Source organism: Sceloporus occidentalis, unplaced genomic scaffold (assembly GCF_023333645.1).
Source record: "Sceloporus occidentalis isolate IW3139 unplaced genomic scaffold, rSceOcc1.0.p SCAF_193, whole genome shotgun sequence".
NCBI lineage: Eukaryota > Metazoa > Chordata > Lepidosauria > Squamata > Phrynosomatidae > Sceloporus > Sceloporus occidentalis.
The window spans coordinates 1,043,210-1,064,962 of NW_028317173.1; the positions used below are offsets into that span (position 1 = coordinate 1,043,210).

At 40.1% G+C, this 21,753-nt stretch overlaps 1 protein-coding gene across 1 annotated transcript in view; it reads right to left on the minus strand.

Moving 5' to 3' along the window:
* The window catches only part of CAMTA1 (calmodulin binding transcription activator 1), a 527,355-nt gene that overhangs the window by 13,559 nt on the left and 492,043 nt on the right, over positions 1 to 21,753 (minus strand). The window contains exons 14-20 of the mRNA XM_089502107.1: positions 21,021 to 21,535; positions 19,219 to 19,406; positions 18,428 to 18,674; positions 17,691 to 17,762; positions 14,957 to 14,977; positions 677 to 870; positions 179 to 253 (exon numbers count right to left, since the gene is read on the minus strand). Coding sequence (XP_089358233.1) covers positions 179 to 253; positions 677 to 870; positions 14,957 to 14,977; positions 17,691 to 17,762; positions 18,428 to 18,674; positions 19,219 to 19,406; positions 21,021 to 21,535 — 1,312 coding nt within the window. The remainder of the gene's footprint in view (positions 1 to 178; positions 254 to 676; positions 871 to 14,956; positions 14,978 to 17,690; positions 17,763 to 18,427; positions 18,675 to 19,218; positions 19,407 to 21,020; positions 21,536 to 21,753) is intronic.

The window sequence follows — 21,753 nt, forward strand, 5'->3', positions numbered from 1 at the left end:
ACCTTTTCCCTTTTGGCCCTGTCTGCGGACAGCCATGGGACAGTTTCTAAAAGGTGTATGTATTCCCAAATTTAACCATTAAAATGACACCCTTGTATTGCATTGGTATCCAATCACATCAGACATACCATTTATTTTAACTCATGATACAATAGTAACACCGGTGATAGTAACATACCTGTGGCGGCAGCGACGTAAAAACCTCATAATCTTCCGAGCAGCTTGGTCCTGCTTCTTTGTAAGGAGACTGCTTCTATACGACCCAAGAGAAGACACACCGATTAATGGAAGGGATACTATGATTAGGACTAGCATTCATCCATTTGCCATAATTTATCAAGAATCGAGCGAATTCATGATCTGCCTCGTCTGTAAATTACGTTTCGTAACGTCTGATACATTTTATACTTCCCAAACCAAAACCGTCCCTGATCTGGTGACCATAATCTTAAATATAATGTAGCTTTACCTTACCGTGAGGGTGGTAGAGGAGTGGAGCAGCCTTTCAGCAGAGGCTAACACAGAGGGAATTTAAACATGCATGGGATAGGCATTTGGCTCCTGAATCTAAGACGAGACCAACGACTGATTAAGGTCAGAGTCTTTACAGCTAGATGGACCGAATGGGTCTTGTCAGAGTTAAAATTCTATGTGTAAATGATAACTGCGCTAATACCTAAGTTTCTGTTGCACTAGGGAGGCTGTCCGGCGCTTTTGCTTTATTTTCCCACATTCTTTATAACTTCGGTAGTACTGCTGGATCAGGACCGCCGCGCGCCGGCTTTGCTGGAATTTCTTCTGCTCATAATAACTTCGGAATTTGCTCTGGATGAGGATCGCAGCTTGTGTCATTTTTTTATAAAGTGCATACTGTGGGGAGAAAAAAGCAAAATGGAACCTCAAATTAATACCGATGGGCTTTTTGACATTTAAAGTATCATTTTCTAGTGAAAGATACGTCATTAACAACAGCTTTAATATAAATATGTTTAACAGAAACCAGCAATGTTACATACACTGAGCCATGAAGATACCTGAGATGATCACTGCTCTCTCGTACAAAGCAAATGATGTGTTTATTCAATTACTATACCACCGTGTATGTAAAATAACTCACAAAATATATATATGGGTATATTTCTGATATTTTCCATAGATATGGTCAGCATTCATGATATGCCATGACTCTGACATCATAATGGGCATGGAATATGACATCATAGTGGTCAAGGAGTGTGTATAGCACGGTCAGAATCACTTTTTTCTTTTGCAGAGAAGACAAAGGCTTGAAGGTAAGGAGAAGCTGGTTTTAAAGGAGACGGCGGATAGAAGATTAGGAGATGCTGGATTGAAGATGTGAACGGTGAAACGGTAGGCTCACAATGCATTAATGGCTTTAAAGATAAAACATTGTCCTTAAGGGGTTAAAGACAGCACTAGATTTACATACACAAGACATAGAGTTTGCAGAGCATTGCAGACGTTACCGGATTATGTTGTATGTAACTGTGCAGAGTTGTTACCGCTTCTGCTGTATATCATGTTTAGTTTCTATTTTCTGGATTAGCGGCCTGTAGCAGGAGGACATGTTGTTCAGAATGCGCAGCCGCTGATTATATCTTCAGATTATGATGTCAGAAACTGAACCTGCGGAGATCCCAGCATCTCAGCAATAAAACTGAATACAGCTGGGGCCGTAACAAAAATCATTTATACAAATTGAACGGTTACATTTCAAATATTTTCCTTATATGGTCAACATGCATGACACGTCTTGATTCCGCCACAGCTTCTGACATCACAATGGGCAGAGCTTCGTAACTGGCACAAGGTAAGTGTAGCAAGGAGCTGAAGCCTCCAGGTAACTTACTTCTTTTAGCTTGGAAAGGGAAACCGGAGAAGAGGCAATAGATTGACAATCAGAGGACAAAGCATTGAAGATAAGAAGATTCTGGACTGAAGATATGAACTGCTAAACCGTAAGTCTTTTCTATTCCTCTGTGAATCTTAGAAGTGTTGTAAGGTTTTGAAGATATCGTTAGATTTATGGATGTTTTCAGAGTTTGTGGTGCTTCTGTCTTTAGTCTCTTTTTGACCGGGAAGAACACCCAACTCTGATGTTACCGGATTATGTTGTATGTAACAACATAATCAGAATTAGCGGCATGTAGCAGGGGGACATATTGTTCAGAATGTGCAGCCGCTAATTACCGTATTTGCTTGATTATAAGACTGGGGCAGAGTGGTAAATAGGGGGGTATAAGGTATATCAGGGTGGCAAAGTGGCAAGTAAGGGGGTATAAGGCATATGTGGGGGCATGCATTTCCGGATTGAAGATAAGAAGAATCTGGATTGAAGATGCGAACTGCTAAACCGTAAGTCTTTTCTATTCCTCTGTGAAATCTCTGAAGTTTTTGAAGATATCGTTAGATTTATGAATGTTTTCAGAGTTTGTGGTGCTTCTGTCTTTAGTCTCTTTTTGACCGGGAAGAACACCCAGCTCTGATGCTACCGGATTATGTTGTAAGTAACTGTATAGAGTTGTTACCGCTTCTGCTGTATGTCATGTTTAGTGTCTATTTTCTGGATTAGCGGCCTGTAGCAGGAGGACATGTTGTTCAGAATGCGCAGCCGCTGATTATATCTTCAGATTATGATGTTAGAAACTGAACCTGCGGAGATCCCAGCATCTCAGCAATAAAACTGAATACAGCTGGGGCCGTAACAAAAATCATTTATACAAATTGAACGGTTACATTTCAAATAGTTTCCATATATGGTCAACATGCATGACACGTCTTGATTCCGCCAGAGCTTCTGACATCACAATGGGCACAGCTTCGTAACTGGCACAAGGTAAGTGTAGCAAGGAGCTGAAGCATCCAGGTAACTTACTTCTTTTAGCTTGGAAAGGGAAACCGGAGAAGAGGCAATAGATTGACAATCAGAGGACAAAGCATTGAAGATAAAAAGATTCTGGACTGAAGATGTGAACTGCTAAACCGTAAGTCTTTTCTATTCCTCTGTGAATCTTAGAAGTGTTGGAAGGTTTTGAAGATATCGTTAGATTTATGAATGTTTTCAGAGTTTGTGGTGCTTCTGTCTTTAGTCTCTTTTTGACCGGGAAGAACACCCAACTCTGATGTTACCGGATTATGTTGTATGTAACAACATAATCAGAATTAGCGGCATGTAGCAGGAGGACATATTGTTCAGAATGTGCAGCCGCTAATTACCGTATTTGCTTGATTATAAGACTGGGGCAGAGTCTTAAATAGGGGGGTATAAGGTATATCAGGATGGCAAAGTGGCAAGTAAGGGGGTATAAGGCATATGTGGGGGCATGCATTTCCGGAATGAAGATAAGAAGATTCTGGATTGAAGATGCGAACTGCTAAACCGTAAATCTTTTCTATTCCTCTGTGAAATCTCTGAAGTTTTTGAAGATATCGTTAGATTTATGAATGTTTTCAGAGTTTGTGGTGCTTCTGTCTTTAGTCTCTTTTTGACCGGGAAGAACACCCAGCTCTGATGCTACCGGATTATGTTGTAAGTAACTGTGCAGAGTTGTTACCGCTTCTGCTGTATGTCATGTTTAGTGTCTATTTTCTGGATTAGCGGCCTGTAGCAGGAGGACATGTTGTTCAGAATGCGCAGCCGCTGATTATATCTTCAGATTATGATGTTAGAAACTGAACCTGCGGAGATCCCAGCATCTCAGCAATAAAACTGAATACAGCTGGGGCCGTAACAAAAATCATTTATACAAATTGAACGGTTACATTTCAAATATTTTCCATATATGGTCAACATGCATGACACGTCTTGATTCCGCCACAGCTTCTGACATCACAATGGGCAGAGCTTCGTAACTGGCACAAGGTAAGTGTAGCAAGGAGCTGAAGCCTCCAGGTAACTTACTTCTTTTAGCTTGGAAAGGGAAACCGGAGAAGAGGCAATAGATTGACAATCAGAGGACAAAGCATTGAAGATAAGAAGATTCTGGACTGAAGATATGAACTGCTAAACCGTAAGTCTTTTCTATTCCTCTGTGAATCTTAGAAGTGTTGGAAGGTTTTGAAGATATCGTTAGATTTATGAATGTTTTCAGAGTTTGTGGTGCTTCTGTCTTTAGTCTCTTTTTGACCGGGAAGAACACCCAACTCTGATGTTACCGGATTATGTTGTATGTAACAACATAATCAGAATTAGCGGCATGTAGCAGGAGGACATATTGTTCAGAATGTGCAGCCGCTAATTACCGTATTTGCTTGATTATAAGACTGGGGCAGAGTCTTAAATAGGGGGGTATAAGGTATATCAGGATGGCAAAGTGGCAAGTAAGGGGGTATAAGGCATATGTGGGGGCATGCATTTCCGGATTGAAGATAAGAAGAATCTGGATTGAAGATGCGAACTGCTAAACCGTAAGTCTTTTCTATTCCTCTGTGAAATCTCAGAAGTTTTTGAAGATATCGTTAGATTTATGGATGTTTTCAGAGTTTGTGGTGCTTCTGTCTTTAGTCTCTTTTTGGACCGGGAAGAACACCCGACTCTGATATTACCGGATTATGTTGTATGTAACAACATAATCAGAATTAGCGGCATGTAGCAGGAGGACATATTGTTCAGAATGCTCAGCTGCTAATTACCGTATTTGCTTGATTATAAGACTGGGGCAGAGTGGTAAATAGGGGGGTATAAGGCATATCAGGGTGGCAAAGTGGCAAGTAAGGGGGTATAAGGCATATGTGGGGGCATGCATTTCTGATTGAAGATAAGAAGATTCTGGATTGAAGATGCGAACTTCTAAACCGTAAGTCTTTTCTATTCCTCTGTGAAATCTCTGAAGTTTTTGAAGATATCATTAGATTTATGAATGTTTTCAGAGTTTGTGGTGCTTCTGTCTTTAGTCTCTTTTTGACCGGGAAGAACACCCAGCTCTGATGTTACCGGATTATGTTGTAAGTAACTGTGTAGAGTTGTTACCGCTTCTGCTGTATGTCATGTTTAGTTTCTATTGTCTGGATGAGCGGCCTGTAGCAGGAGGACATGTTGTTCAGAATGCGCAGCCGCTGATTATATCTTCAGATTATGATGTTAGAAACTGAACCTGCGGAGATCCCAGCATCTCAGCAATAAAACTAAATACAGCTGGGGCCGTAACAAAAATCATTTATACAAATTGAACGGTTACATTTCAAATAGTTTCCATATATGGTCAACATGCATGACACGTCTTGATTCCGCCACAGCTTCTGACATCACAATGGGCACCGCTTCGTAACTGGCACAAGGTAAGTGTAGCAAGGAGCTGAAGCCTCCAGGTAACTTACTTCTTTTAGCTTGGAAAGGGAAACCGGAGAAGAGGCAATAGATTGACAATCAGAGGACAAAGCATTGAAGATAAGAAGGTTCTGGACTGAAGATGTGAACTGCTAAACCGTAAGTCTTTTCTATTCCTCTGTGAATCTTAGAAGTGTTGGAAGGTTTTGAAGATATCGTTAGATTTATGGATGTTTTCAGAGTTTGTGGTGCTTCTGTCTTTAGTCTCTTTTTGACCGGGAAGAACACCCAACTCTGATGTTACCGGATTATGTTGTATGTAACAACATAATCAGAATTAGCGGCATGTAGCAGGAGGACATATTGTTCAGAATGCTCAGCTGCTAATTACCGTATTTGCTTGATTATAAGACTGGGGCAGAGTGGTAAATAGGGGGGTATAAGGTATATCAGGGTGGCAAAGTGGCAAGTAAGGGGGTATAAGGCATATGTGGGGGCATGCATTTCCGGATTGAAGATAAGAAGATTCTGGACTGAAGATGCGAACTGCTAAACCGTAAGTCTTTTCTATTCCTCTGTGAAATCTCAGAAGTTTTTGAAGATATCGTTAGATTTATGAATGTTTTCAGAGTTTGTGGTGCTTCTGTCTTTAGTCTCTTTTTGACCGGGAAGAACACCCAACTCTGATGTTACCGGATTATGTTGTATGTAACTGTGCAGAGTTGTTACCGCTTCTGCTGTATGTCATGTTTAGTTCCTATTTTCTGGATTAGCGGCCTGTAGCAGGAGGACATGTTGTTCAGAATGCGCAGCCGCTGATTATATCTTCAGATTATGATGTCAGAAACTGAACCTGCGGAGATCCCAGCATCTCAGCAATAAAAACAAATACAGCTGGGGCCGTAACAAAAATAATTTATACAAATTGAACGGTTACATTTCAAATATTTTCCATATATGGTCAACATGCATGACACGTCTTGATTCCGCCACAGCTTCTGACATCACAATGGGCACCGCTTCGTAACTGGCACAAGGTAAGTGTAGCAGGGAGCTTAAGCCTCCAGGTAACTTACTTCTTTTAGCTTGGAAAGGGAAACCGGAGAAGAGGCAATAGATTGACAATCAGAGGACAAAGCATTGAAGATAAGAAGGTTCTGGACTGAAGATGTGAACTGCTAAACCGTAAGTCTTTTCTATTCCTCTGTGAATCTTAGAAGTGTTGGAAGGTTTTGAAGATATCGTTAGATTTATGGATGTTTTCAGAGTTTGTGGTGCTTCTGTCTTTAGTCTCTTTTTGACCGGGAAGAACACCCAACTCTGATGTTACTGGATTATGTTGTATGTAACAACATAATCAGAATTAGCGGCATGTAGCAGGAGGACATATTGTTCAGAATGTGCAGCCGCTAATTACCGTATTTGCTTGATTATAAGACTGGGGCAGAGTGGTAAATAGGGGGGTATAAGGTATATCAGGGTGGCAAAGTGGCAAGTAAGGGGGTATAAGGCATATGTGGGGGAATGCATTTCCGGATTGAAGATAAGAAGATTCTGGATTGAAGATGCGAACTGCTAAACCGTAAATCTTTTCTATTCCTCTGTGAAATCTCAGAAGTTTTTGAAGATATCGTTAGATTTATGAATGTTTTCAGAGTTTGTGGTGCTTCTGTCTTTAGTCTCTTTTTGACCGGGAAGAACACCCAGCTCTGATGTTACCGGATTATGTTGTATGTAACTGTGTAGAGTTGTTACCGCTTCTGCTGTATGTCATGTTTAGTTTCTATTGTCTGGATGAGCGGCCTGTAGCAGGAGGACATGTTGTTCAGAATGCGCAGCCGCTGATTATATCTTCAGATTATGATGTTAGAAACTGAACCTGCGGAGATCCCAGCATCTCAGCAATAAAACTAAATACAGCTGGGGCCGTAACAAAAATCATTTATACAAATTGAACGGTTACATTTCAAATATTTTCCATATATGGTCAACATGCATGACACGTCTTGATTCCGCCAGAGCTTCTGACATCACAATGGGCAGAGCTTCGTAACTGGCACAAGGTAAGTGTAGCAGGGAGCTGAAGCCTCCAGGTAACTTACTTCTTTTAGCTTGGAAAGGGAAACCGGAGAAGAGGCAATAGATTGACAATCAGAGGACAAAGCATTGAAGATAAAAAGATTCTGGACTGAAGATGTGAACTGCTAAACCGTAAGTCTTTTCTATTCCTCTGTGAATCTTAGAAGTGTTGTAAGGTTTTGAAGATATCGTTAGATTTATGAATGTTTTCAGAGTTTGTGGTGCTTCTGTCTTTAGTCTCTTTTTGACCGGGAAGAACACCCAGCTCCGATGTTACCGGATTATGTTGTATGTAACAACATAATCAGAATTAGCGGCATGTAGCAGGAGGACATATTGTTCAGAATGCTCAGCTGCTAATTACCGTATTTGCTTGATTATAAGACTGGGGCAGAGTGGTAAATAGGGGGGGTATAAGGCATATCAGGGTGGCAAAGTGGCAAGTAAGGGGGTATAAGGCATATGAGGGGGCATGAATTTCTGGATTGAAGATAAGAAGATTCTGGATTGAAGATGCGAACTGCTAAACCGTAAGTCTTTTCTATTCCTCTGTGAAATCTCTGAAGTTTTTGAAGATATCGTTAGATTTATGAATGTTTTCAGAGTTTGTGGTGCTTCTGTCTTTAGTCTCTTTTTGACCGGGAAGAACACCCAGCTCTGATGTTACCGGATTATGTTGTATGGAACTGTGTAGAGTTGTTACCGCTTCTGCTGTATGTCATGTTTAGTTTCTATTTTCTGGATTAGCGGCCTGTAGCAGGAGGACATGTTGTTCAGAATGCGCAGCCGCTGATTATATCTTCAGATTATGATGTCAGAAACTGAACCTGCGGAGATCCCAGCATCTCAGCAATAAAACTGAATACAGCTGGGGCCGTAACAAAAATCATTTATACAAATTGAACGGTTACATTTCAAATATTTTCCATATATGGTCAACATGCATGACACGTCTTGATTCCGCCACAGCTTCTGACATCACAATGGGCACAGCTTCGTAACTGGCACAAGGTAAGTGTAGCAAGGAGCTGAAGCCTCCAGGTAACTTACTTCTTTTAGCTTGGAAAGGGAAACCGGAGAAGAGGCAATAGATTGACAATCAGAGGACAAAGCATTGAAGATAAGAAGGTTCTGGACTGAAGATGTGAACTGCTAAACCGTAAGTCTTTTCTATTCCTCTGTGAATCTTAGAAGTGTTGGAAGGTTTTGAAGATATCGTTAGATTTATGGATGTTTTCAGAGTTTGTGGTGCTTCTGTCTTTAGTCTCTTTTTGACCGGGAAGAACACCCAACTCTGATGTTACCGGATTATGTTGTATGTAACAACATAATCAGAATTAGCGGCATGTAGCAGGAGGACATATTGTTCAGAATGCTCAGCTGCTAATTACCGTATTTGCTTGATTATAAGACTGGGGCAGAGTGGTAAATAGGGGGGTATAAGGTATATCAGGGTGGCAAAGTGGCAAGTAAGGGGGTATAAGGCATATGTGGGGGCATGCATTTCCGGATTGAAGATAAGAAGATTCTGGACTGAAGATGCGAACTGCTAAACCGTAAGTCTTTTCTATTCCTCTGTGAAATCTCAGAAGTTTTTGAAGATATCGTTAGATTTATGGATGTTTTCAGAGTTTGTGGTGCTTCTGTCTTTAGTCTCTTTTTGACCGGGAAGAACACCCAACTCTGATGTTACCGGATTATGTTGTATGTAACTGTGCAGAGTTGTTACCGCTTCTGCTGTATGTCATGTTTAGTTCCTATTTTCTGGATTAGCGGCCTGTAGCAGGAGGACATGTTGTTCAGAATGCGCAGCCGCTGATTATATCTTCAGATTATGATGTCAGAAACTGAACCTGCGGAGATCCCAGCATCTCAGCAATAAAAACAAATACAGCTGGGGCCGTAACAAAAATAATTTATACAAATTGAACGGTTACATTTCAAATATTTTCCATATATGGTCAACATGCATGACACGTCTTGATTCCGCCACAGCTTCTGACATCACAATGGGCACCGCTTCGTAACTGGCACAAGGTAAGTGTAGCAGGGAGCTTAAGCCTCCAGGTAACTTACTTCTTTTAGCTTGGAAAGGGAAACCGGAGAAGAGGCAATAGATTGACAATCAGAGGACAAAGCATTGAAGATAAGAAGGTTCTGGACTGAAGATGTGAACTGCTAAACCGTAAGTCTTTTCTATTCCTCTGTGAATCTTAGAAGTGTTGGAAGGTTTTGAAGATATCGTTAGATTTATGGATGTTTTCAGAGTTTGTGGTGCTTCTGTCTTTAGTCTCTTTTTGACCGGGAAGAACACCCAACTCTGATGTTACTGGATTATGTTGTATGTAACAACATAATCAGAATTAGCGGCATGTAGCAGGAGGACATATTGTTCAGAATGTGCAGCCGCTAATTACCGTATTTGCTTGATTATAAGACTGGGGCAGAGTGGTAAATAGGGGGGTATAAGGTATATCAGGGTGGCAAAGTGGCAAGTAAGGGGGTATAAGGCATATGTGGGGGCATGCATTTCCGGATTGAAGATAAGAAGATTCTGGATTGAAGATGCGAACTGCTAAACCGTAAATCTTTTCTATTCCTCTGTGAAATCTCAGAAGTTTTTGAAGATATCGTTAGATTTATGAATGTTTTCAGAGTTTGTGGTGCTTCTGTCTTTAGTCTCTTTTTGACCGGGAAGAACACCCAGCTCTGATGTTACCGGATTATGTTGTATGTAACTGTGTAGAGTTGTTACCGCTTCTGCTGTACGTCATGTTTAGTTTCTATTTTCTGGATGAGCGGCCTGTAGCAGGAGGACATGTTGTTCAGAATGCGCAGCCGCTGATTATATCTTCAGATTATGATGTCAGAAACTGAACCTGCGGAGATCCCAGAATCTCAGCAATAAAAACAAATACAGCTGGGGCCGTAACAAAAATAATTAAAAAAAATGAATGGTTACATTTCAAATATTTTCCATATATGTTCGACATGCATGACACGTCCTGCCACAAGGTAAGTGTAGCAAGGAGCTGAAGCTTCCAGGTTCTCAGGTTCCAGGACACCTGAGAAGATTTGAAAGTTTTTGAAGATACCGTTAGATTTATGAATGTTTTCAGAGTTTGTGGTGCTTCTGTCTTTAGTCTCTTTTTGACCGGGAAGAACACCCAACTCTGATGTTACCGGATTATGTTGTATGTAACAACATAATCAGAATTAGCGGCATGTAGCAGGAGGACATATTGTTCAGAATGCGCAGCCGCTAATTACCGTATTTGATTGATTATAAGACTGGGGCAGAGTGGTAAATAGGGGGGTATAAGGTATATCAGGGTGGCAAAGTGGCAAGTAAGGGGGTATAAGGCATATGTGGGGGCATGCATTTCTGGATTGAAGATAAGAAGATTCTGGATTGAAGATGCAAACTGCTAAACCGTAAATCTTTTCTATTCCTCCTCTATTGGCCCCTTATTCCCATAACTCACATGCACACCGAACTTACCCACTCTCCCTTTCACACACTTGCATATAAAGACTTTGACATACATATTCATGCTAACACACACATCTACACATCAACATTCATTCATTGATGATTATAATTATAATATAAATTGCTAAATAAATAATAATAATAATAATAATAATATGCACTTAAACATTCATTCACGCTCAGACACACGTACACATTCATCCTCACACACAAACATACGTCCTCATTAATTCATACATACATTCCTACGTGGATCGCACATCATAACATCTGTGGACAGACCGGCTTGGATGGCGCGTCATATGGAGACTCACAGGGATGATGGAGCAGTTCGGTCCCTTCATTAGAGGATAGAAGATTTGACCCGATGCTTCTCGCTTACGATCGACGTTACGACGGGCTCGGAAGAACATGGTCAGAAAATATATCGCTAACCTTCATGGCTGTAACACCCTTTTCTCTTTTACACACACTTACACATTCATCCTCACACACAAGCATACACTCTCATAAATTATTACATACATTCCTTCATGCATCGCACATCATAACATCTGTGGACAGACCGGCTTGGATGCAGCGTCATAAGGAGACTCACAGGGATGATGGAGCAGTTTGGACATTGTTCCCTTCACTAGAAGATAGAAGATGAGACCTGATGTTTCTCGAGTTACGACGGATTCCAAAGAACCCGTTCAGGAAATATCGCTACAATTCATGGCTGTAACACCAACCACCGTTTTTCCATGTCAGGAAGGATTTTTGACTTGCCATACAGGATTTTTTGCCGCCTTCCGCATCATTTTGGTTACATGTCCAGGATTTCCTGCTTTTAGTAACCTCTTTTTTCACTTTTTTTCTCTGCATTCTCCCTCTTGCAGTACTTTTTCTTTCTGTTCTATCCTTTCCTGACTCCTTGGTAATTCCTTTTGCACCTCACTTGCTGACATCTTTCTCATTTTTTTCCACCTTCTTTCCCCTTTTCTTCTTTTATCTTGTTTGTCTGCCTTTTACATTTTTCATCCATGCATACATATACAGACACACATATCTAAACACATACACATATATACACACTCAAACATAAAGTACATGTGTTTGCCGTTACTCTGGCCCTGCATCGCTGTATCGATAAACTTGCTACTGTATGGTGCAATTTATACAGTGGGCGCTATGTACTATAATGTACTATAATGTTCATAGCATGTGACACTGGTTGTCCAATGGATGTTGACCAGTTGTCCTGACCACCTGGATACAGCGTCTGTGCGTCTTACTACAATATACCTGCAAACAGATTCTTTAAATAGACATTTATAACATAAATGTTGTAAGTCTTTTAGGGACGATGAAGGATTATGCACCCTATAAAGGGCTATAAATAGAATTAATATTTTAGAGCTTCTTGATCCAAGGAGAAATCCGATTGCCTTTTGGAGTCAAGAAGGAATTTTTTCCCCTGATGGCAGAATTCGAAATAGCTTAATTAGGGGTTTTTTGCCTTCTTTTGGATCAAGAGTAAAAAAAGATAGGTAGAAGGGTTGAACTTAATGGACTTAGGTCTTTTTAAAACCTTATGTACTATGTATGTACTATGTATGTAACTAACACCCTAAAGCTCCTAGATGCCCGTTCATGAACAGATCGGCTTGGATCTCACGTCATAACATCTGCGAACAGACCAGCTTGGAGAAGACATCATAAAGACTCCGAAGCCCACGTTCAGGAAATATTTCTACCCTTCAGGGCTGTAACATCAAATGTCTACTCGGCACACAGGATACGTGTAATTAAACTAACCTAAAAAACAATCTAAAACTAAAATTATGTGTATAAACTAAATAAAAAATAATAATTTAAATGTTCACACTTGTTATTGTATCATTCTTTGTTAAGTGTTGTTATTAACTTCTTTGAGCTCCGGCCTTGTCTCCTGTCGCACCCCAACTTTGGGCGCTTTAAATGTTGGACATAGGGCAAGAAGTCATGCCCGCAATTAAGAATGAAAACAAAGTGGCGTATACGGGAACACCAGACAGCCTAACAATGGTCGTAGGTGCACTGAATGGGTTTCAAGGAAATGGTGGGAACTCACAAGAGTTTGTCAATGTCCATTATTAGCACTGGACAGGGTCATTTTCTACATGTATAGCGTTATTAACGCGGGACTATTATAATACAAATAAACACAACATCCTTAAAAATGGTAGGGCAAAAAGAGGACTTTCCATAATGAAGACCATTAACATAAACAGCAGTATGAAGTAACCATACAACAGTTTTGGTGTCTGCATTGAAACAGCAAGCTATAGTCTATCAATCACTAGTAGCCAAACTATAAGTCCTGATACAGGAGGGCTTCAAGATGGCTACCCCTGTTGTATCTCATGTTTCACTCAGCACCTTTAAACGTGCCCACTAATGACACGGTGGATACTTGTCAATGGAAAATACCTGGCTGCGGAGAGTTATCTCCCGTTGAAGGTCAGACGCAAAAATAATTCCTAAGAATCTATGGAAGTGCTATGCCTGTCAGGACAGAGCTGTCAAGGAATAACTCAACACGTCGCTGAAATTCATCGGGCCTAGCAACCAAAATCAAAGATGAAGCCCACAAGATTATTCAATGGGGACCTTGCATGAACTATATATTATACTTATATATATATATATATATATATATATATATATATATATATATATTGTGTCGAAAGACTTTAGTATAAGGATCTCCATGGCAATACCAGAAAAACAGATTACTTTTCAGACTTTATTATGGGGTCTAAGTAAGGTTAATAAGGCAGATCCAATATTTGTATGCAAGTTGATGGCACCAGCGCACATGATTAAGCCTCAATTCCTTCTTGACTGGTGATAAAGTCGTTAACACTAACAAAATTGTAGATCAATTTGCAAATAATTACGTCCAACTGTATAATTTACAAGAGAACCAGCAAAGCCACAAATCTCTCGACACAATGGGGAGATCTTTACTTGATCCTACTGATAATAAAGGGACACTTTAATGCAGGGGTGTCCAACCTGCGGCCCTCCAGCTGCTGCAGGACTACATCTCCCATAATGCTCTTTCAGCTAAGGTGCTGGCTGAGGAGTATGGGAGATGTAGTCCTGCAGCCCCTGCTTTAATGCATACATCTGTGTGGCCCTTTTACGTTTTCATGGGGGCCGTTTCCGCAAATGCATGGTGGGATTCTGCAGAATCCGCATATGTATTCACCCCTTTCTCCAACCCCAGAGCTATTTGCCGTGCAGAAGACGTGATCGGCACAACACGTCTCACTGCGCGTGATATACTTACCGCCCGACAGCTCCTAAAGTGTTTCTCCTGGTTTGTTCCGCTGATTTATACCATAGATTGTATACTTCTTTTGTCTAAATATGGCTGATCTTTCTTCTGCCTTGGCACAGGTTTACGTGTTCCTCTCTGGCCCAGTTTTAATACAGCAATGTTTATACTTTAGACAAATTTCAACAAGCCTCTAAAATAAACCCATAAATTCCAAACTGAAAATAAAATCAACCGTTACAAATTATGAAGTCAGTTTGTACAAATGTAGCAAGCTTTTTAAATGACCGCTAAAGAGGCGGTGATGCTTAATAACGAGAATACGGTAACCTTAAAGCAGTGTCGGCGTAAATCCGGTACTGTAAAAATAATCTGAATTACTTACCTCTTGTAACTACATTTTATAACTTAAAAAGGATCCCTTCCCGACTCAAACAAGCCCATAAATATTCTGGCTCCTAAATTTCAAACACATCTGTCCTGCCCTAAACAAAATATTACATTTCAGATGACTTTTCCTTCAAGATAATTTTAGAGGAACCATCATCCCACCGGCTTTATTGTGTCTTTAAATGCCCTACCCACTCATCTGTGATACCTCGGTAGACGACATTTTGAAATGGTTATTAATCAGCGGCGTTTACGATTTCGGAAGTAACGCTTTATTAAAAAGGGGACGGTTAAGGATGTCACTTTGTAGCCGCTTCTGGAGTATTACAATGTATTTTTAAAAAAGCACATTAAATGTCACACAACAGAAAGTATTCAAAAACTGATTTTATTTTGTTACCTTCAAGGCAATCCACGTCAGCTTTGGGAATAAAAACGACGAAGGTTAGATAAAAAGAATCAGTAGGAAAAAAAAATACAAAAATAGATAAAAAAATAAGAAATAGAAAATCCTACAATTAGTAAATTTCAAATAGGGAAGAATAAATAAAATCAGAAGCCAAGTTTATTGTGTTATTCACTAAAAGCAGTAGGTAAATATGCTTAGTTTGTGCTAGTTAGTTTTCATTAAAGAAAGCCGCCAGTCTCGGGCTTCTGCCCACGAGGGAGGGCAAGCAGTTTATTGCCTTTGATTTGCTATTACAGCAGTCTTTAGCTTTCGTTCTATGCTCGGCTGGTGTTTATTGCAATTATAAACCTTTAATGCCCGGAGACATTTAACAACTTCATTGAATTTGAAACTAAGAACGCCAAGCACCCAACACCTTGGGCAATTATCATTTTTTATTATTTATAGTGATATATGAGGATTATTTTACATCTTAAACATATAGAAGGCATTTGGAAGCTATCAGGATGTTACTGATTTTATTCCAGCCAAAAAGCAAAAGAAAAAATATAAAAAAAACCCACTAAAATCCACAAGGTTTATTAAACTACTTTATTACTAAATGACTTTATTAAATTCTATAACAATGAAAATTGTATGTCTACAGCACCTAAACTAAGTGGAAACGACACCGTGTGGAGCACTGCTCGGAATTTCCTAAATAAGTGTCATATGCGCTCTTGCAAAATAATTTTCCTTTTTTTGGGAGAGAAGCCAAGGTTCTGTTGGAGACTTTATTTGTGACCCCAAATCAACAATGGGAGCAGTAAATGACAGAAAGGAATTGCATAACAGGCATATGTTTGTAGGAAATGCAGACAGAGCACAACGTGGCTCATGGAGCCAAAACCTAACTGGGCCGTGCCAACTTGGCAGTTGGGGAGCCACAATTTTGGCCAAGAGGACACCGTGAGGACCATCTGCTGGGGAGGGTACGCTTAAATTATGTTCTGACGCAGGATCTCTCCATACTGCGCTTCAAGGAATGCCATCAAGCACAATTCCACTCAGAGACAAATTATCAAGACCAATGACCAAACTATACTACACGATGGTGGCCCACCCAGCTGTGTGGTTACCTAGGTAACATCTGGATCATTTCTTTCATGCAACAACCAAATGTCCTGATCTGCGTGCTATCACGATGGGACGTGAAGATGTAAAGATTCACTATCCCATTCTCACATGCGCGATCCCTATTTTGTTCCAGTGAGGCAGAGATCGTTTTGCTCCTTAAATTACCAGTCGCCGACCAGGTTCTCCACCCTTTGACTGACCAGGAAGATTAGCAAGAGCTAGCAAGCAGTTATCTATAAACTTCTGGAGACATACATATACATATTTGTGGGTCCTTGGAGCTGGACCCCTGCTCCTGCATTTGGCATTTGCCATCACCTGAGTGCACAGAGAGACTTTTCCTCCACTTCCAGAGACAAAAGTGAAATTACCCCTTTCGACGCTCACGAAATAGCAGCCCTCGAGAGAAACCGAACAACGTTTGGTCTATAAGCAACGTTATCAATTAACTCAAAAGCCAATCAATCACTGGCTCTGGAAGCCTTCTTGATTTACTTTGTTGATGAAACTGAGAAAACAATGACTCCAACACACTGTGAACCTCCGAAAACAACAAATCTCTGCGCACAATTAATTTGACAGACGGGAAACGCTATCTTAATTTGGATGAATCAGAGCTAGAATTTGAGCACTATTCTTAGTTTGCTTTCACATATTTTCAAGGTGGAACCCCTGGGGAGCGATAAAACCTTATAAACAGAGTCTTTAGAATGTCTTCGCTGTGCGATAAACATCAGTATTCCCTGTTGCTTAGTACTTTATTGTTTTGTGTTTCTTTACAGGTCCATTTTTAGATCTGAATTTCAGTTATAATTGATTTTAAACCCGTTAAATATGAATTCCCAATTAACAAAGAACAATTGCTCTGCGCCAGGCGGAGACTGTCCTCTTCTACATATAAAGAATATCACCTAAAGTAAGCCACCTGTAAAACCATAAAACAAAGTATAATATTTTGTTTTGTTTATGTTACTTCACAGAATGTTGTTCACTTAGTAACAATGACTTGGATTAAAGGGAACTTTGCCCTAAAATGAATGTGAATCTATGTGGGGTTGATGCCTCATTAGTCCTGGCTCGTTAAGGGGGCAGGGGGAGCTCATCCCGAGGTGGAACAGAACAAAGAACGTCTCTTCCCATCGTCATCGGGACCTCACACATGTCCGAAAGGAAAAATCACAATATTTGATGACATCACATTTTCTTTCAGAGACTTTGGCAGCCACCGACAGAATTTCCATTATTACTTTAACCGACGTGATCCCAACCCAATAACATCCTATGTAACAACATGACTCCAAGTTGGAACAATTGATTGTACATTTCGACTCAAATTAACCCTTTCTCTAGCAAGGGATGTGCGTGGTACATCATACTAACACTGATCATAACATATATAATATTGCCAGTTGAGTATTTTTGTTGGCTTTCTCTTCCTATTTATTTAATTTTTTTCCCCTTTATAAATTGTAATTTTCTGCTGCCTTTGGGTCTTTGAGACACCGGCGGGGACAATGGCTGAATAGAACAATTCATGCTCGGGGGGGGGGGGGATAATTATATTCCCCAGGTGCTGGTTGCTTTCATTGAAGTGTAAACTATGAATTACCTGTTTGTACTTTCTGTAACAACGTTGGATGACAGCTGCAGCCACCTCCTGCTGTTCCCTCAGTGGACGACCCTGATGATTTATAATAGAAAAGAAATGCTTTGAGATATACGTGGGGCCTCTTATAACGTTCTCGTATTAGTCTGTGTCAGGGAACAAGCTGAAGGCATCCTACATAACATGTGATGTGACTCTTAAAGGTGATGTTCCACTTAATTGCACTCTCTAGTTAGGCAAATACCGTAGCTCTTAGGGGACATGTCATTTTATTCTTCCATCGGAAAGGTTTAAGCATTTAAAACCAACACAGAAGCTCTTAAAGTTCTTGTGGCAACAACCTATCCATACGTGCTTCTGTGTCACATGACAATTACGTGTTCCTGACAAGTGCTTTAATTAATAACAGAAGTATTTCATCAAATAAATCAGTTTGTGGTGATATTTAAACAAAGCTCAACACAGCTTTACTGCATTCAATGCAATGGATGTTGGGGGATTTATTATTGCTTTAAGTGATACTTATACGTTAATGACAATATTACACATGGCCTTATACAGAGGTTCCAGTTGGGAAGACTCCTAAAGGTCCATCTGGTCATCCTATTATGAGGATATCATGCTTGTTACAGAATGTGTAGTGTTCAGATACACACAGTACAGATCTATAAGTAAACTCTATTTAAATAACTTGACTCCTACCATGAATGGATAAACAATGTTTTGGATGAAGTTGTTACCTTGTATTTTCGGAACACTGTCTGGACTAGCTTCGCCGCTTCGTACAACTCTCTCTGCTCGTGATCTGACAGCGTCAGCTGGGCAAACTCGTTCTCAACTTTCTCATTGGTGGATGCACTGAGAAATTCCGACCAATCGGCAGCTGATGGGAGACTGGGTTTTTCAAATGTTGTTTCGCTGATAGGGGAACAGGCAGGACTTAGGCTGGTATTTGAGGAAGGAGTCAATGGTTCACTGTAGCGAGACCTTAAGAAGTTGTCAGGAAAATGTAATTGGTAAGATGGCTTCTTCTGAAAAATGTGATCCAAACTCCTAAAATTAACTTAACAATTTCTGTGTTTTGTCTAAATACAAGAAGATATTTCTATATAGCACAATGATTTATTCCATGAAGCCTGAAGAAAATATGGAGATATCAAGATCACAAGATATGGAGAGCTGGTCCGACTTTATGCAACTAAACTCCAACTTGCTCTTGGACTTCTCCCAAGGTTTGTTGGTGGGTATAATTGTTGGTGGGTATAATTTACCATTTTTATTATTGCTCTTCTGATGTTATATGCATTGAATATAGAGGGGGAAGTCCAAGAAAAAGCTTTGTATTTCTATTAACAACTGAAAAGAAAATGTATCTCTATTTCGAGAAGGAAATATTATGTTGATTATGGTAACTTATTCAACATAGTAACATGAAATAATTGTAATTATGTATCTGTTTCATTGTGCCTGATATTATGAGTCTTGATGGGGTCCAAATGCATTTCCAGTTACAATGGATATAATAACTTACCTTATTTGTGCAGCACTAGGTAAGCGATCAACATCAGCAAGATAACTGGCCAGCCAGCTCATGGTGGTGCTAAATCCCGTCGTATCTGCCCTCTCTTCCAGCGGGGTCTCCATCGGTACAAAATTCTCCCGCTTGATCCTATCAGGTGTGGCCTCGATAATTTGCTCTGCCAGATTCATTATGTTCACCTGTGAAAAGGATCACAAAAGAAAAAAGTTATTGTTTCTGATGAGGATCATGGTCTTTGAAAAAGAAAATTGTGGACATATTGAGTTAATAATAAAACCCGTGCTTCGTGTTATGAGGAACACCTAGATTTCCCTTCTGGTCTTCCATGAAAAAAAGAAAAGACTTTTTTTCTCCAGTCTGTCTGGCCATTTATTAACTACATCCATTTTATTGTGCATGCCTATGAAGAGATTATTAGTAACTTAGCAGAGTATATCCCTTATGCTTCGTGTATTACAAGAACACGATGTTCTAGCTGTTATCAATAAGAAGAAAGAAGGCTTCTCGTTTGATGTCTTTAATAAGAAAAATGTAATACCTTTGAGGCTGGAAAGGTAAATGGCCTCCTGACATTAGCACTGAAGATTTATCTACGGTATCTTGTTAAAGTTATGAACTGCCGCTATGAATGAAAGTGACATATAAAGAGCATCCATCATTAAAGCCCTGCCACTGTCTCTAGAGGGCATGAGATAATGAACTCCAATGATCAGTGTGGAGGCACGTGGACCGGGCCACTGCCAGATTTAACAGCCTTTTCCGTGAGGACGGAATTCAGCCACATAAGCTTTTTGGACCTCAGAAGTCTCTCTTATTTTTTATTCAGGTAAAAAGAATATGTAAGTAATTTAATATGAATTCTTTCTTGGTGAGGCTGTATGGGCACCAAAGTGTCCCTAGAAGACAGCTGTTGTAGTTCCACTTGTGCTCAGCAGGTGGCAGTGTACATCTCTATACACATAAAGCATTGAGGTTTATTCGCTTAACAGTGAGTTGTAGGTGAGCTCCGGTGAGATGGCAAAAGACGGGGCTTTATCAAGGCTTTTTATGTGACTTTCTGACCTACTGACACCTATTAATGTATGTGAGAAGGCAAATAACGTATTTAGTTTACACGGTTTAATTTTCAGCTATTTATATACACATCATTGTGACTTTTATGGGAGAAGAAGAAAAGGGTTTGCGTCTGACATAATGAATAAACCTTCTAAATAAGGACACTTGAGATTTATGGATATGGATTTTTTCCTTGGAGAAACATGCTCTAGAGTATACTGACACCCAATGAGTTAATCTTGTATAAAATACAATTGGCACTGAATGACCCTTGGTGGTGCTTTACCCTAAATCTTAGAATCTTGTAGGATTATTTATAGTGTGAACCTTCTATGTGTTTGGCTGTAGCTGTCACTTATTGGGAAGAATTATCCGGCCTGGGCCATTGTTTGCCTCATTCAACAAACGAAAGATAAACATTAAAGGTATTTTATATTTTGACATGCAGCTGTAAAGCGGGATTTACTGCTATAATCGGAACCTTAATCAAATTGTAAGGTTTGCTATCTCCTGAAGACTTATTATAATTCTATAAAGTGGTTTTTGAGCTAGAAACATGTTCTGGTTACTGTAGCTCCGACGGAAAGCATCTGAGAGTCAAGGAAAATGTGGAAAAAAACATTATATCACTCAAGAGTATTCAGCAGTGGAACTTTTATATGAAATTTTATATGAAAAAGGGTGATGTATGGGAAGAAAAGAAACGTACTGAACGAGAGTAGAAAATAAAGGGTTACCTGTAGATCATCCATATGCTGTAAGCAATCCTCATTCTCCATGTTTTCTCTGTAGGACAACAGTTCTGTGTCTACTATTTCTCTCTCCGCCATCATTAACACGTTCATCTGTTCTCTTTGATGTAGCCGATGAGCGGCAATGTCCTTCCCCAAGCCGGAAGCTTTTGTCGCTCCCGTAAGCTGCACGGCAGACACTCCGAGGTAAAGCTCTTTTGGGCTCCATTTCACTCCAGAGGGGCCTCTGTAACCAGAAGTGTCTGGCGCGTGTGGTGGGATCTCTCTATTGAAGCCTCGCAGTTCCTCGTTGTGGGACAGAGTTTCGGGAAGCGGCTGTTTTGAGACCGAGCTTTGCTTCCTAGAAGACGGCAGCTCTAAACTTAGGGCCGGAGAAATTACCTTCTCCTGTCTAACCTGGAGATATTCGGGGTTCAATTTGTGTTTTTTGGGAGCCGGGTAATCTTTTGGATTTTCGCTGCTGTAGTAATTCGAGGGTTCAGATCGTGGTCTCCTTAATTCTGCAACAATGACATCAACGAGAACACACATTATTAGAATGATTGTGAAAAGGCAGTCAAGACCGCAATATAACCATCAGAAATAATGTATCCGTTTCTGTAAATTCCATTATTCATATGACCATCATCGAGAAAGAACCTGTTTCCATTTTAGAAAACAGACTCGTCGGTTATTGACATATTAGCTGTGAAATGGACTTAAGCCTAGGAGAATCTGG